General features: G+C 41.2%; 2 protein-coding genes across 5 annotated transcripts; one reads left to right on the plus strand and one right to left on the minus strand.

The window, feature by feature from the left end:
• Positions 1 to 7,304: 7,304 nt before the first annotated feature.
• Positions 7,305 to 9,548, plus strand: LOC123398527. Of its 2 annotated transcripts, none has more exons than XM_045092991.1 (6): positions 7,305 to 7,616; positions 7,716 to 7,783; positions 7,859 to 8,010; positions 8,089 to 8,170; positions 8,883 to 8,889; positions 9,296 to 9,548. In XM_045092991.1, exons 1-6 carry the CDS (start codon positions 7,577 to 7,579, stop codon positions 9,310 to 9,312), a joined length of 366 nt encoding a protein of 121 aa, XP_044948926.1. In that variant the 5' UTR covers positions 7,305 to 7,576; the 3' UTR covers positions 9,313 to 9,548. The 2 variants fall into 2 exon arrangements, with proteins under 2 accessions (XP_044948926.1, XP_044948925.1); XM_045092990.1 differs by having other exon boundaries at positions 7,320 to 7,616; positions 8,769 to 8,889.
• Positions 9,549 to 10,766: 1,218 nt separating this feature from the next.
• Positions 10,767 to 15,491, minus strand: LOC123398526 (65-kDa microtubule-associated protein 6-like). Of its 3 annotated transcripts, none has more exons than XM_045092987.1 (12): positions 15,070 to 15,491; positions 14,004 to 14,207; positions 13,439 to 13,696; positions 12,902 to 13,117; positions 12,662 to 12,817; positions 12,408 to 12,567; positions 12,167 to 12,318; positions 11,918 to 12,005; positions 11,766 to 11,839; positions 11,610 to 11,684; positions 11,182 to 11,524; positions 10,767 to 11,078 (listed from the first exon to the last, which is right to left on the minus strand). In XM_045092987.1, exons 1-11 carry the CDS (start codon positions 15,118 to 15,120, stop codon positions 11,189 to 11,191), a joined length of 1,770 nt encoding a protein of 589 aa, XP_044948922.1. In that variant the 5' UTR covers positions 15,121 to 15,491; the 3' UTR covers positions 10,767 to 11,078; positions 11,182 to 11,188. The 3 variants fall into 3 exon arrangements, with proteins under 3 accessions (XP_044948922.1, XP_044948924.1, XP_044948923.1); XM_045092989.1 differs by lacking the exon at positions 15,070 to 15,491 and adding an exon at positions 14,652 to 14,947; XM_045092988.1 differs by lacking the exon at positions 15,070 to 15,491 and adding an exon at positions 14,560 to 14,637.
• Between the last annotated feature and the right edge of the window lie 784 nt (positions 15,492 to 16,275).

The raw sequence follows: 16,275 nt of genomic DNA on the forward strand, positions 1-16,275 counted from the left end.
TTAAAAGTTTAAGGGTCGAACAAGTTTTACGGGGTCTGCTCTGCGCCGTTTTTCTGACGAAAACTGTAAACACCTCATTTTTTACGGGTTTGACCAGTTTACGGGTCTGCTAGGGATGCTCTTAGAACATCCCTAGCAGTCCTCGTATAGGGTCGACCCATAAAACGTGTCTACGGTTTGCGGAAAAACGGCTTTATGGACCGGTGCAGGCGAGGACAGAGTCAGACCCTACAAAATGAACCTGTAAAAAAGGATATTCGCAGAAGATGCTCTTTTACGGGTTGGCTCGAGCTACGGCGGAACATACCCTTAAACTTAAAATGTAAATCCAATTTTCGCTTTCATTTTCCCCCACATCTTCTTCTTCATCTCGCCCGTGTCCATGGTCAACTAAATTTGTTTCTAAATACGAAGTCGCCGATCCCTGAATCCATACAGGAGCTAGCTAGCTAGCTCCTCCGTCCGCGAATCCATCCAGGAGCTAGCTAGCTAGTTAGCTCCTCCGTCGTCAGTGGCGTAGCTAGCTAGGTGAGCCAGGATGGTCCAATAATAAAAATTTCATGTTATTTTATGCATTATAAAAAATATATATCTTTTTTCTATCCTATATATTGGCTATGGTGAAATTTCAGGGTGGTCCATGGACCACTCTATCCACCCCCTGGCTACGCCACTATCGGTCGTGGAATGCATCTAGGAGCCCGGAGCTAGCTAGCTAGCTTCCGCCGTCGACGCCGAATCCGGCCAAGACGAGCATGGCGGCCGTCAGGATGGGCGGGGCGGCGTCCGGGGATGGGCGGCCAGCGTCCGGGACGACGTCCGGGGCGGCGTACGATGGACGTGGACGGCGGATGCGGAAGTTTCTGTGATAGCTGGGCTCCCGTCAACTGTTTTCTCTCGATACAAGGCATCGTAGAAGCGGACGCGACAACTATGTTTCTACAGATCGGGAGGAGCTTTTTACGGTGCCCCGTAAAAATATTTACGAATCCGACGCGTTTGCAGGGTCTGGTCGACAACTTTTTCATACATACCTATATTTTAATAATTATTTTACGAGTCGGGACATTATACCGAGTATGTTAGAGATGCTCTTACGCCTCCAACCATCTTCAGGGGTAAGATTCCCGGATGCCCGCGGATGAAATGGGCTAGGTGAACAAGATTAGTATTTGTAACCGCGGGTATTATCGGGACCCAACCGGGTATGGTATGGGTATACGTATTGAGATGGACTAGGGTACGGGTTTGGGCTATAAATACTGAGACGGGTGCAGGTTTGGAGGAGCATTGCCCGCACCCGAACCCGGTGGGTGCCATGTTGCTGGTCTTGGGCCTGGTCATGACTGCCTGTGCGTTCGTACTCCATGTTTGTTGGGCATGATGGAGTTTAGAAAGGACTGCTAATACAGATAAGCGCTGTCCTCTTGCAAACAGAAACTTGAATGTTCTTAAGTTCTGGATTTATTTGGACAGTACGTGCGTGAGGCCCCTGGGTATATACAGTACCACTGTGTCAATTTACTGGCGACCATTTACTTCTCCTGCCGGTCCTTTCGGCTTGTCTGTGACTCTGCATTCTGTAGTCAACAACAACAACAAAATTATGAAGGCGCATGTGTGATGGGCCTGGAATTGCAGAGGTTCGGTGGGGCTACGGTGATTAGTAGCAATGGCTCCATCATCGATCCGAGGTTACCGGATACCGTGAGTAGTATCGAAATTAAGGATGAAATGCGTCATTAGTTCATCATTTTTAATTGATTGCACACTTTAGACCAATAACTTAAGAAATAATCGGATCTAGTTAAACTCGTTAATTTGATTAAATATTTACCTAATAATAAAATAAATATTGTTTCTCGTATTCATGATGTGTTTGCAGAAAATTCCCTATCGCTTCCGCTAATTAACCCACAATCTGCTTATAAGTGAGACCAAACCTTTTTTTTTGCATTTTACATAAGACCCCCTTACTTTTATGCTAAATAACCAACGGTTCAAATTTTAGTCAGAGTGAATTGTTTTTTCAAAATTTTACATAAACCCACTGACATATGTGTTAATAATTCCGGAGTTTATTCAAAATAAATATATATTTTCAAATAACAATATCTTTTAAACCGTAAATCTAATTTAAACATGTTATATACTCCCTCCATCCATATATATAGGGTCTAATGCATTTTTTAAGATTGCCTTTGACTATTGATAAGACTAATAGTATATGAGATTTATAATGTGAAAATTATATCATTGAAAGCTCCTTTCACGTACGAATTTGAAAATATGCTTTGTGTAACTTGCATGTCATATATTATTGCTCTAACATATGGTCAAAGTTAGCCTTGAAAAACGCATTAGGCTCTATATATATGGATAGAGCGAATATTGCTTTTGGCTCCTGAGCTCACTGGAGGCCTTTAAATTCAAACTTTAAATTCAGTGAAATTTTGTATTTTAATGTTTCAAAAAAATTTGAAAAAAAAATACATAGATAAATGAAGGTATAATACACAAGTGTGTAAATTTTCAGAACAAAATACGCTGAAATGAGGGCTGTGCAAAAAAGACAAATCTGAGGCTGTTTAACACATGTTACTATTCATCATTTCAGACCATGAATTTGTCTTTTTTGTACATATCACGTTTTAAAGTATTTTGACCTGAAATTTTACACACATGTCGGTTACATCCTTACATACATGCATATTTTTTTCAGAATTTTTTGAACCATAAAAATTTGAATTTGAATTTTTCAAAAATAAAGGCCTCCATGGCTCCCGGGAGCCAAAACGACATTCTCTGGATAGAGGGAGTATAAAATTTGATTAGAAAAATGTGTACAGTTTGAATAGGTTGTTATTTTACATATTAAATATTTTTTAAATACTATATAGGATACAATGTTAATCAATATTTGTCTTTATATCGTACCGACGATCTGTGTCAATATTTGGGAAATGTTATAATCTTTGGGCATGATATACTTGCACTAGGTTCTTTCTTTATACATATTTTATAATCTAAGACCATACGTAGGTGCTTTTTCTGACAGAATTCACATGTGTTTTACCAACAGACTACACTTATTTATAGTGAATACACAAATATTTTTTTTAGATTGTACATGCACTTATAAAATTGATGAACATCAGAAGTACATGGAGATTTATTTTAAAAACATCTGAACTATTCATCTGATGATAATTGAATGTTAATAGTTGAATTTTTTTGTTTGAGGATAACAGTTGAATTAATAAATATAATCTTAGTTTATGTTCATCTATTGCATGTGATGAATATACATATGGGTTTTTTGAATAGACTTAATTTATAAACACAACCTCCTCGATATCGAACAACACCACGTCGATGATACCCGAGTGTGGTCGTAGGTGCACACCATCAATATGACAAGTCGGAATCAAAATTGGATCAAAATGATAACGTCTCCGGTAAAAAATCTTTACTATCTGTTGCAATGCAGGGGCCGTTTTGCTAGTAAGGTTAAAATCGAACCTGGAGTTAAAAAAACTGCTCACGTGGATGACATGTCATCGTTTCATTGATTGCTCGTGATTTCATTATTTTTTAAAGGGGTTTATTTGCAAATTGGACGGGTTTTTTTCTCACAGTCCATGGTAAAGACGTTTGGAGTGAAAGAATATTTCAAAAACTTGCCTCTCACAGGACCTGAACTTGCAAATAGACCCTATAAACAACAATGAAGTCACGAGCGATCAACGAAATGATGACATGGCATCCACGTGGTCGGTTTTTTTGACTCTCGCGACGGTATTAGACTTATTTGATCAAATTAAGGAGTTTGGGTACTAAATTCGATCACTTCACATGTTGTTGGGTCTAAAATGTGCAATCAGTTTAAGTTCATGTACTAGTGACGTATTTCACTGCAAAATTAATACCCGAGCTCGCGTGTTGCACATTGATTTGTGCCTCTGAAGATGGTACTAAACCTGTGAAGACTGAATATGTTTTGCATTGGTAGGTCAACAAGGAGCATGTGCCTTTGTAGTGACTTCTTAATTTTTAACTTTATTAGATGAGTTTAGTGTTTTTTTTGCGGGAAAGATGAGTTCAGTCTTTTTTTCGCGGGAAAGATGAGTTCAGTGTTTGTGAGTGTGAGCCTGGTGGCGAGTGTACAAGTTGGTGATTTTCAGTAAAAGAAAATATATTCTAGAATCTTAGCCATGTTTAGTTAAAAAACATGAACTCGCCTGGAGGCTTGAGTGGAGCCATTCATTTGGTTGCTCTCTTGCACACATCACCCGGAGGCTAAACCGCTAAAGTCCTTGTATTAGTGTTCTTTTGTACAGCCTAACTTCCATGAAAATCTCCCAACTGAAAATAAGGCTTCCATGAAAATCAGTAAAGAAATATATATATAGTAAGAGAGCTAATGTTGTCATAATTTCCCTTAATAAACCTCGCAAAAGCAAATCCCAGCGTAGAAAATGATCATAGAAGTACAATGTGTGTGCATGCATTTACAATGGTGAAGGTACCGTGCATGTGTGAACTTCTACGTATATGTATGTACTGTTTTTAAAGTGAATTCTCTTAATAGAAATAACTCTGCATACATAATCCTATGTAAAATTAAACCAAATTCGCAAACTGAGTGTAGCTCAGAATGTTAGATTCCTTGTGATCGAACCAACCCAGCAGGGTTCAAGTCTTAAACTTGGCATTGATGTTCACATTTTTCTAAAAAAAAATCAGGGCTTTCAATGATTTACGTTTATTGAGAGGAGACGTCCACTCAGTACGAAGAGATATGTGGCGACTTTATTAATTTTAAAATAATGTATCGGTTCAGTCACTAAAAAATGCTCATATAAACAAGGTGTTGGTGCATGAGTTCATAAGAAACTGTGTATATGTGTATGTATGAGTAACTGAGTGCAGTGGCGGAGCCAGCGCCCAGCTACCCTGGGCACTTGCCCGGGCTCGCTGCATAGGCGAAGCTGTACGACGCGATTTTTCAGCTGACCAAATCCACGTGTACGTCAAGGTTTCCCGGGCAAAACTGCTTTGGGCTTCTTTCGCTACTCTGCTTGATGAGAATTAGCAACAGGCCTAGGCCTGAAAAGCGAGGAACGCATGTTTTACTCGATAGTAATCGCTCCAGCCTCTCCACCGTACCTGCCAACCTGTTCTGTGGCTGTTCACCTCACGATTGCAAATAGTGGAGAATGACTGGCGGTAAAATCACAAATTGATTATCAGCATCCTCTACTACTGATGCTCTCTTTACTGGTAGGTAAAATTACAAATTGATCTGCCCATCCAATGCATAGGTTTAGGGCTTCAATTTTGATGTATTTACTCTCTCCGTTCGTAAATATAAGACCTTTTAGATATTTCAATATGGACTACATACGGATGTATATAGTCTTATTTTAGAGTGTACATTCACTCATTTTTCTTCGTATGTTTTCTATATTGAAATATTTAAAAGGTATTATATTTCGAAACGAAGGGAGTACGTGGGAATTATCCATTTGAATGACGACAACTTTGTGAACCAAGTCGTTGATTTAGACATTTTCCTCTTGATAGCTGAATGTTAACTTGAATCACTAAATTTTACAGGTTTTTTTGTCTATAGAGCAACCAACGAAAATGTGAATGGTGAACAACAGAAATAGAAGTAGAGCCACTGCAACGGTGCAACCACATAAAAATGCCGATGAATTTAATCCAAATGATATTGAGTGTGATATGAAAAAGAAAAAAAAAATTCCTGAGTATCGTCCTGATATTAAAAACCAAGTGAGGCGAGCATATGTATTGAAGGTTCCAATATATTGATATATTATATAGTCCTTCCATCCCGAATTACTTGTCGCGGAAATGAATGCTCCATTTCCGCAACAAGTAATTCGGAGCGAAAACAATATATTAGTTCACTTTAAATTATGTTTGTATTTATATTTTTTACTTCATTATTAATATATAATTGTGGTTCAAAAGTTTGAGACTATTTTATATGTTATATATCCAAACACCCAATTATAATTTGACGCCCATAACAGATGAACGTTTATCATGGAGGGTTGCATTTGCGAGCATTCACCTGGCAGTTTTAGTTGAGAGGAAGAGGGAAGAGATGTCAGTTTCTTCAGGCGACATGGCCGTTTTTCTCCGAGAAGGCAATTTTCGTCTAAAAACTGTCATCGTTTGTTCTCGTTCTGCAACTAAAATTGTCAGCGAAGATTGTTTACTTGTCACCCCCCTACAATAAACTTTCGCTAACTACCATTACCGTTATGATTTTGAGATCAGACACGTAGGCTCAAGTTTGCCCAGGCTAAACAAAATTCTTGGCTCCGCCACTGACTGAGTGTATGTACTGTGTTTAAAGAAGAAGAAAAATTAGACTAAATTATTCTCTCAATAAGATATTCAGATCGGTATAGGGGAGAACCGGGATTCAAACTCAGCAACGAACCAACAACAACCTGGTTCCATAACCACTAGAAGGAGCTAACATGCTTGTTCACTAGTAGGAAAGAGCCCTTCTTTTAGTACAACACTAAATTATATGTACAATATTATATTTTTGAAAGAAATCCACAAAATATAAAAAACCATGAATGTGGAAAAAGTCTAAAATTGAAAAAGGGTTGCCAAAAATGGAAAGAGTTCGTCGATTTTGAAAAAAAAGATCATTGATTATGGGAAAAGTCCATTCAATTTTTTTAAACACAAATTTGTATAAAAAATATCAGTTTTGAGAAACAAATCATTGAATTTGAAAGATAGTTCATCAATTCTGAAAATAGTCCATGGTTTTGAAAAAAGTTCATTTAATTTGAAAACAAGTTCAACAAATATTAAAAAGTTCTTCAAGTTTAAATATTCACCAAAATTGAAAAACTTCCATGAAATTCGAAAAAAATTCGTCCATTTTAGAAAAAATCCATCAAACTGAAAAAAATATGTATTTTGAAAATAAAAAAGTGCGTATATTTGAAGAAAAAGTTTGCTAATAATAAAAGGGAAAAAATGGACAGAGGAAAAATAAAAAAGAACAAAGAAGATAAAATGAGGAAAACATCTATGTTTTTTGTGAACATAGAAAAATATCTATGTAATCACATCAAAGGTGAGGTGACCGGATGGTTATTGTCTGTTTGCAAAATGGCCTATTAGGGACGCCTTGAAGCGTCAAATAGGAATTACCGACCGCTACGGCCTCCCGAGATTGTGTAAACAGGCCGCCATGGCATTATCATGGGCCACAAGCGGAGCAGGGGTAGGTAGGTCAGAGCAAAGCATCATCCCAGCGCTTTGGTTCGTTCAGCACATGGCCCAGTAAGAGCAGCGCGGCCGGACCACACCACCGCCGTCTTTCCACGCCCGCACGACGCCGGGGAACCTCGCAGCGCCGAACCGGAATAGGGCCGTGTGAGCGCCGCTTGACTCGGAGGTGTTCATCGCCGGGAGGCGAGAGCGCGTGCTTCCCTACCCCCCACCAACCCCGCAGCTTCTGAAACCCCAACCCTCTCTTCTTCCCGAACTCCACGCGTCGAGAAATTCGGGGAGGATGGCCGGATTGGCCGCAACCGCGTCAGCCCTCGCCGCAGGTCCTGCCGCTCGCCGCGCCCAGTAACACCATATCGCCGCTTATCTCTTTTTTCCTAGCCAAATCCTCACTTTCAGCCCGCGGTTTCCTTCGTTTCCAGGCATGTCTTCGCTTCCATGGTGCAGGCCGACTCGACCCAGCGGCCTAACGAGGCCTCCACCACTCCAGGTCGTCATTCCAATGGCGCCAGAGTCATATTAATCGTTCTTCTTCTTCTGGTTGCTGATGCTAGTGCTATAACAGGTTGCCGAGCTACAACCATGTCGATTCGCCTCGGCCGGACGGCTGAAATGTGCGGCTGCGTCGGGCAATGGGCGTCAGGGACCTCGCGCCAGCCAATACCTGTTTGATGATGATGAGCCGCTGTGGATTGCGGTGGTAAGAGAATTCGCTGTGTAAGTGCAGATCTTGCTTTCCCCCCCAGCTTGTGCTATTCAACGAGGAGACGAATTAGAATTGCCCTCTGTTATCAGGAGTGTGAGGAACTTGGTGGTCTTCTTGGCTGAGCAGCCAAGGCAACTGAAGCACCTCGAATGGCCGGCATTCCGGAATACGGTATGACACTTGCATTTAACATTTTTTTCTTATTAGATCGATGTTATTCAGCTTCTGTTTTCGTATATTCTTAACACTGCAATGTATTCCCTTGTGGCCTTATCATCTTACCAGTGTGTCAGGATGTGTTCTAATACATTATTTAGAGTGATGCAGTATGTTGGTTATAAAATTGCAGTGTGTATAGTTCATTCTCGACCAATTTGCAGTAGACAAACTCTGAACCTTATACCTTGAGCCAACAGGAGTCAAATGTATTTATGTTCATCACTAAATTATACCCTTATCATGATTCCTTTTGTTTTTGTTCAATGTTCGTTCTCTATGAATCTTATAAACTTCTACTAGTATCATATGCATGCATCCTAAATGCTAGAGTAGCTCGTTGCTGTTACATATTACCTCCATCCCAAATTAATTGTCTTATATTTGTCTAGATACGGATGTGTATTTTAGTTGTTGGTCAGTTTGCTAGCACACCGTATTATGTGATGTCTTGCTGCTTTTAGGTCGTCAAGATTTTTAAGTTGCTACATCATTCATGTCATGGCTATTTTGGAAACCGTCCTATGTTTAATCAAATCATTACCATTGGCAGTTGAGGACGGCAGCACTTACTCTCATACTTGTTGTTGTGTTCATTGTTGCCTTGTCTTCCGTTGACGCTGCCCTTTCATACATTTTGTCCTGGCTACTTCGGAAATCTGCATAGTTTACTGGTATGTTACTTGTTCCTTTTTTTACAACTTCCTAGTCCATTGTGCATTTAGCCTCAGAATGCAGATGCATTGTTCCTCATATAAATGATGTAATTATTTTTGGGATATGTCGGAATGCTATTATCAGCGCACAACGTGCTCCTCCTGCAAGTCGATTCATGCTATTAAATTGAGAGAGTAGTAGCAAATGTGCGATGACTGATGCTGTATTAATTTGTAAGGACCACATCTTCCAATAACTGAACTGTTACCATTTGTCATGCTATCAAAGGTCTAGTGTCAAAAAACGTCTTACATTATGGAAAAGGAGGGAGTAGATGTTTATTGACTCTGGTTTAACAGAGCAAGATAAAAACAGCACTGCAGCAGTAATTCAATCTCTTGTTATTGCTTGTATACCATGCAGACCTGGCAAATTATTAAGGGGTGGATGATGCTATACAGATCTGAGGTGGGAAGGTGGTTAATGTCCAAGCATACCATGTTATCCTGAGGGTTGAGAGAATTGAAATGAATGCTCTGCAACTGAGATTTGTTTGTTGTGAATGTGTAATGTATTTATGCAGCTGCTTACTATGGTAGTTAAATGCTAACTATTTCTATTTGGTTAAGAAAAGAAAGCTGCTGCTTTGTGACCATGAGGTCACAGGTTCAAGTCCTGGAAACAGCCTCTTGCAGAAATGTAGGGAAAGGCTGCGTACAATAGACCCAAAGTGGTCGGACCCTTTCCCGCACCCTGCGCAAGCGGGAGCTACATTAACCAGGCTGACCTTTGTTTTAAGAAAAGAAAGAAGACAGAGTTACTCATTCGCCCCTAATTCTGTGGCTCAAACTCTAGTTGTCGTCATTTCTTTTTGAATGTGCTCCATCAGTGAGAATCTGAACTTGTTACGTTAACTCGTTAAGAACTGTTTTCTTATTCTTGTAAAAGCGTCGGTCCATCTGCTCGAGATCTGAAGAAATTTGCATTTCTTAGATGCTGAAATATAACTGAGATATGTACTAAGGCAATCACAGCCTTTTCTTTCTCAAACATGCACCTGCCAATTTGTATTGGAAGAAGAACTGATTTCACCCTGATCCATTGTTTTTTCAGAAAAATCGCCCTGATTCATTATATGTTTAAAGTGCACAGGCACCGATATAAAATGTTTGGCTACAGGCAAGCAACTGTCTGGCAATTATCAGTGTCATGGATCTGAATTTGGACTTTCTGTGTCGTGGATATGAAACTACCTAACCATTTCCTCTATAGAGTTCCATAGTGGATGCAGATCACTTGGAGAAATGAGGAGACAAAGATGGAGAAGGAGACTGAGTTATGCCAGAGACGAAGCGAAGATGGAGAAGGAGATCAAGTTGTGCCTGAGACGAAGCGATCAGGTCCTCACCTGAGCAAGCAAATGTCATTTATCTTCCTCCAGGTTATCTCTCATGTATCTTTTGTTGCGTCATATCAAGTGAGGTTGCCTTGTAATATGAATGACAGGCTGCGCCATGCAGTTCATGTTTATAGTAGCAATAGAGATGCATTTCTCGTTTGGCACAACTCATGGGATGGGACCAACATGACAAAGAATCTGATGCACTGTGATGATTATTCATAGTTCTCATCTAATCAATCCGCTCCGTCATGTCGTCCGAAAGAGCATACTCTTTAATGTCTGTATTCACAAGCACCATTCAGTTATGATGTTGTATACATCCAAGCGGAATTGAGAAGCATGGAATGGCGGGAGGGAGAAGCACAAATGCATTTTATGGCATGGACTCTGCCTTTTCTGCTCATAAAATAAGGGTACTGAAATTCGCATGCATATTACACAAGAGAAAGAACTAGAAACTACTGCAGAAGTATGATATGTTACATCTGTACGTAGATTTCAAACTGTTTCTGCATGGTTGCAACACACAAAGCCAGTCACATAAATTATGACATTTGATATGGTACAAATGATTGCCCCTAAACCACTCGCTACATCTTTCACCTAATCATCTAATAGAGCCATCAACTCAAAACATTAATTTCAAACCTGAAACAAAGTCAACCAACCCAGTGCTCACTAGTCAACAATACTAGCTATAGCTAAATACATGGCATCAGCAATGTACACACAAATGCAAAAACCTCATAGCACACTGGTCCATTTACAATGCTAATTACTTGGCAATCGACCCAATAGATTGACCTGCCAAAATAATTAACATAACACATTGTTTAATCATCAGCGGTAAAAAAATATGCTTGAAGATTGTTGTTAGAAAGAATGCATCAAGAGATTGAGATAGTACCAGGAGATTATCCCATAGAAGGGGATTCTGGTTCAGAACCACTAATTGATGTAAATGTTGATAGTGAATCATCGCCGAAGTTCAATTGTGATACAGATAGCCGCCTTGAATCTCCAAAGTATCTATTATAGCGACTGGAATATGATTTGGGTGTCGAAAGCTCAGGGGTGGCACTGCCTAGGGATGACCGACGAGGTGTTGGGGTCATTAGTCCATTACTGTTCCCATTTGAACGGTACCCGTTTGTCTTTCTGGTTAAGTTGCTCGTTCTCTTTGGGCTTGGTTTGGAGCCAAAAATCGCTTCTTTCTCTGCAAGCAGGATGCTCTCCAATTTCTTCTGATCCTGCAATATAAAAAAGTGATGTTTAGACCAGAATATGCCATTTATTAGTTCAGTCAATAATGTTGATTTGGTAAGCAATCACTACCCGGTATCGCCTTTTTTCCTCCTCTTTTTGTTTTCTGTCAAGTCTGTACTCTTCTAGAACAGATACTAGTCGTCCCTGTCAAATCATATATATGACTCAATCAATTGAAGAAACAGATGATAAATGCTTACACTGCTGATCAGATTATAGGCATACCCCATCATATAGGAATGGCTTATTTCTTGCATTTTCCCAAGCGAAGGTACGGTTTATCAGGTTGTCCATCATAGCTGAGGAAGATATGGGTCATGCGTTTGAACTAAACTGAAATACACGAATAGTTCCCCAGCATTGGAATTAAAGCCTACCTGGAATTTTGGTGACCAAAATCCGTGCCTTTTCTGCCCTTCTAAGGTTTACATGAGCACCCCTTCCAGAACTATACCTCTTTGAGTCCTGCAAAAGAGCTTTGGTGTCATTTTTCATGATTTATGGAACTACAGAATAATCTAGAAAAATGCATGTGGGCAGGTTAGTCCATGTAACAAGTGCACATGCTATGCTCAGAATTTAAGCATTGTAATTCCAAAGCAAATACCAAATAGGCTTAAAACTACCTGGTTATATTCTTCAAGCCAAGCTTCTTCATCACAGGCAGCAATCCATTTATTTATCCTGTCCATAATATCTTTTCGACTTAGTGACTCTTCTTTTGCTTTCAATATTTGTGACTCGATATTCGCCAGGAGCTCAGAAGGATCAATAGTGCCTGCATGGAACATGGGCAAGAGAGTCGCAATTTGTAAGAAATCAACCACTGGTGAAGATAGTACTTAAGCAAGATGAATAAAGTACAACCAGAATCGATGAGAGCGTTAGTTTGCTCAGGGGCTGTGCTGAGATCAGGTTCTATGTGTGCCTTCTTGCATATATCTTCTAGTTCTGTCCTTCTCTTCGTGACAATTTCTTTCAATCTGTTGGTTTTAAGTTCTGTTAACCTCTCAACCTCAGCTTCCATCTGCATAAGAAATCAACACCGGAATTGTTAAAAATGATTAAGGTAAGCAACAAACAGCTTACTAAAGAAAAAAACAAAGGCGAGCTGGTAAAACCTTTTCGATTGTTTCCTGGGAAAGAACACCAGCTGATGTGATTCCCTCTTCTGGTGATATGAGAATGCTGATTACTTTGCTGAATTGTCTCTTCTCCTCTTCAGAAGAGTCCATTAACTTCCAGAGGTGACATAATGATTCCATTGTGTCTCTCATCTATAGGCAATCGATTGCTTGAGAATGTATTATGCAGAGCTCGTATATAACAAAACACTGAGAAGAAAGGAACCTTGAGAGTACCTTATCGATTCTAGATTTTCTCTCTGCTTTAAGATTTGATATTGTGCTAGCAAGGCCTTCCAGTGTGCCATTGCTGATGTTTCTGGACTGCTCAACGCCATTCTGATGTAGACTGGGATGAATTCCGTTTACGGTCTTTGCGAAATCAATTCCAAGGACTCCACATAAAGAATGCACTTCATTTACATATTTCAGAACTTTGTGAAGTCTGTCAGACTGAAAAAAATTGCAAACAAGAAAACATTTCCAGTCAACACTCAATCCTGAAGTAACTTAAATTAGATGACCCGCAGTCTTAGGCAGCTGATACACATTACATGGTAGTGGCTAGCTTAGCAACTTAACCATCTTATATCACTTTATAGAAATATAGGAAGGCATTTATTTTCTTCTCTGAGTTGAACCATTCCTGAATTGAATACTCAAGCATTACTTAGCAGCTGCCAGTTCTATTTATTCACAAGTACTGCAAGAAACAAAATATTTCGAAAGGCAACTGAAGGTTTCCGATTAGCTAGCTTATTCAGGACGGTTTACCTTATCTTTCTGAAGAGCACGAAGCTGCGCTTGGTAGCTATTAAGGTTCCTTGTCGACAAATCATGTTCATCGTCAGCTAGACTGTTTACGTTATCACCCTGATCATTCTGCTCACTTAACTCGGAGCGTATCTTCTCAATCTGTGATCGAATATCGTAATACTGCTTGATCCTTTCTTCTTTCTTGCATTTCAGGTCGTCGAGCACAGGAACGACAGCAGCGAGTTGTTCCTTGAGCGACACATAGCCCTTGTCTTTCTGCGCAAGCGATGAGAAATTAACAGAAGAGTCTTAGTAAAAAGATTAACTTAAGGTGGTGCTGCCTAGAGATTTAGTACAAGCCGGTAGCTATTTTTGACAAAGAAAAGGTAAACAGTCATCGACTAGTCCTATTTAGTAGGTGTTCAAAAAAAAAAGTCCTATTTAGTAGCAATCCACAAGTTGAATCATGCATGTTACCAACAACATCCAGATTCCATCATCTCAAGGGAACCAAGCAACCACTCAGGAAGCCAGCAGGCAACCAACCCAATCAGTGCATGATGATGATGATTAGTATGCATACCTTGAGATACAGCTTGTGCTCCCCTAGAGTAGCCATTAACAAGGCAACCTCGGCTTCCTTGGTGGCCACAGACTGGTGCAGCTGGACCCTGGTCCGATTGGCATCGTCCACCTTCCTGCGGTACACCTCCAAGCACTCCCTTTCTATCTCTGACAAGACCTTGCTCTTCTCACCCTCGCTTTCCCCTACCTCCGTCCAGATTTGCTGAGTGCCAGAAACAACAGGGCATGCATGAGTAATGGCGCTTCAACCATACGGGTGGTCAAATAAATGCAAGGTATTTAATCAACAAATGCATTTTGATCATTATTACTCCCTCCGTAAAGAAAAGAAGTATAAGACCGTTTCGATCACGTAACTACATACATGATCTAAATGGTCTTATTTCTTTGCGGAGGGAGTACTTTGTTAGTTCCTGATTCATGTACTCCCCTGGGCATCTTAATAACTGTTTATAGATATTTTATGTACCGCAAAGCCATGACGAAATGATGTCATTACGGGTGGAAAACATAGTATTAGTTGAGAGAAAAAAATAAAGATAATTTTGTCCCACCTCAACTGCCTGGCGCACTAAGCCGAATAGAATCAACATGGGAAATGATTTTTTGAGGTGGTGAAGAACCAGAAAGGTGACAAGGAGAGAACCTTCCACCATAAAGCCACACTGCGTTGAGGCATGCACTTCACCTGCCGCGCAGCTCACCACCAAGAAAGAAAAATGGAAACGACAACTACTACACAAGGAATACTCAGCTTCCGCTGTTACACGATACTCAGATTAAAAAGCTCTGACTTTTCCGCGGCCAGTGTAACCTCAAGGACACTCAACCCCATGGTTCCATGTCAAAATAAAATAAAATAACACTCAGCTCTCTAGTCTCAAATCACGGAGGGCACTCAACAACAGTGCACTTCGAACAGTGATTTTTCACCTAGCACTAGAGGATATGGAAAGCTGAACTTTTTTCTTCTGAAATGGAGCATGCGAACTGAATTACCACAAGCCCAGACGTCAAGAAGGAATTCACCAAGAGGCGACAAAGCAAAGTTGAGCAGCGAGTACCTGAAGCTCTCTGAGCAAAGCGCCGCAGCCGGTACCCTCCATGCCCACCATGGAACGGAAGCAACCAAGCAGAGGGAGGAGCAGCTCAAAGAAGAGAAGAGGCAAGGAGGTGAAGGGACAAGGCGACGCAAAGTCTCAAAGACACTTATCCACCCCTAGGCCGGCCGTCGAGCTACGCCGCACTGAGCAGCGGCTAGGCCATTAGCCGAGGCGGCGCCTGAGCTTTTTTATGTAGGCTCGTCCTCCTCCTCTACTTGGGATGAGGAAAAGAAGAGGAAAAAGCAGGCGCGCCAAATGCCAGCAGCCCCCTGGGAACGGGATCAAAGGAAGAAGAGAAGTGGAGCGGAGGGGGCGAGGGTGCACGAGAATTTGCGAGCTTTTTAGGATGGCTGGGTTTTTGCCGTTTGCTTATAGTTATAGCCTTATAGGGAGGGCGGGTCCGTTTGTTTGTCTCTCGGGAGGTTGGGAGTGAGCAGAGGCCAGCGGAGAGGGGCGATGGAGAGTGGCCTTCGTCTTTCCTTTTTTTTATTTAATATTAATATTAATGGTGTGTGTGTGTGTGGCTGTGCACGGAAGATTCCCTGGGAATTTTGTTCAAGCTACAAAATGATTTGGGTCTGGCTAGTGCCCAATACTTTTATTTACACAACGAACAAAAGGTTGTTACTTTCATAAGCATATAAGCAATCGCCGTCCACAAACTGCGACTCTCTCTGTTAACCGGGTGGGAGGCGATGCTATGCCTGTACCGGCAGTACCAGCGGGGTACGTACTGCAGCTCGAGCCTCCTCTCCCCTACACTCGCCGTCAGCTTGCCGCGAGGGAGGCCATGAAGTTTTGGCAAGGGAGGCTCACCGAATCCACCTGAGCGACCCGGCCGCAGGCTAGGGTACCTCAACTGGAGCATACATCCTCGCGCCATTAACTGCATGTGATGGGATGCTTGCGCCCGCCCTCTTTTATTGTGTCGCAACGGGGGATGATGGGATCATGTGATGCTTGCTGCTCTTCGCTCCCATGATCAAGCCCCGGACCGATCGTTCCCTTCTTTGGGGCGTGCAAAGCGGCCTGTCCGGAAAGATAGGCCTCCACGGTTCTATTCCTCCCCCTGACCTAACAAAAGGTACGTAGAACCAACCAACCATCCGGTACCCCAGCACGTCCAATTAGGCGCGAAATTCTTGCGAAGTGGCGGATCGTCGAGCT

The sequence above is a fragment of the Hordeum vulgare genome, chromosome 5H, assembly GCF_904849725.1.
Source record: "Hordeum vulgare subsp. vulgare chromosome 5H, MorexV3_pseudomolecules_assembly, whole genome shotgun sequence".
Lineage (NCBI taxonomy): Eukaryota > Viridiplantae > Streptophyta > Magnoliopsida > Poales > Poaceae > Hordeum > Hordeum vulgare.

Bases quoted from the DNA above. Each gene is read 5' to 3' on its own strand.
- LOC123398527 (XM_045092990.1), top strand. From the start codon at position 7,577: ATGGCCGGATTGGCCGCAACCGCGTCAGCCCTCGCCGCAG. The intron at 7,784-7,858 runs GTCGTCATTCCA...GTGCTATAACAG, and splicing joins CGAGGCCTCCACCACTCCAG to GTTGCCGAGCTACAACCATG. The intron at 8,011-8,088 runs GTAAGTGCAGAT...CTCTGTTATCAG, and splicing joins GTGGTAAGAGAATTCGCTGT to GAGTGTGAGGAACTTGGTGG.
- LOC123398526 (XM_045092987.1), bottom strand. From the start codon at position 15,120: ATGGTGGGCATGGAGGGTACCGGCTGCGGCGCTTTGCTCAGAGAGCTT. The intron at 12,818-12,901 runs GTACTCTCAAGG...GATTGCCTATAG, and splicing joins GAAAATCTAGAATCGATAAG to ATGAGAGACACAATGGAATC. The intron at 11,525-11,609 runs GTAGTGATTGCT...TTTATATTGCAG, and splicing joins AGGAAAAAAGGCGATACCGG to GATCAGAAGAAATTGGAGAG.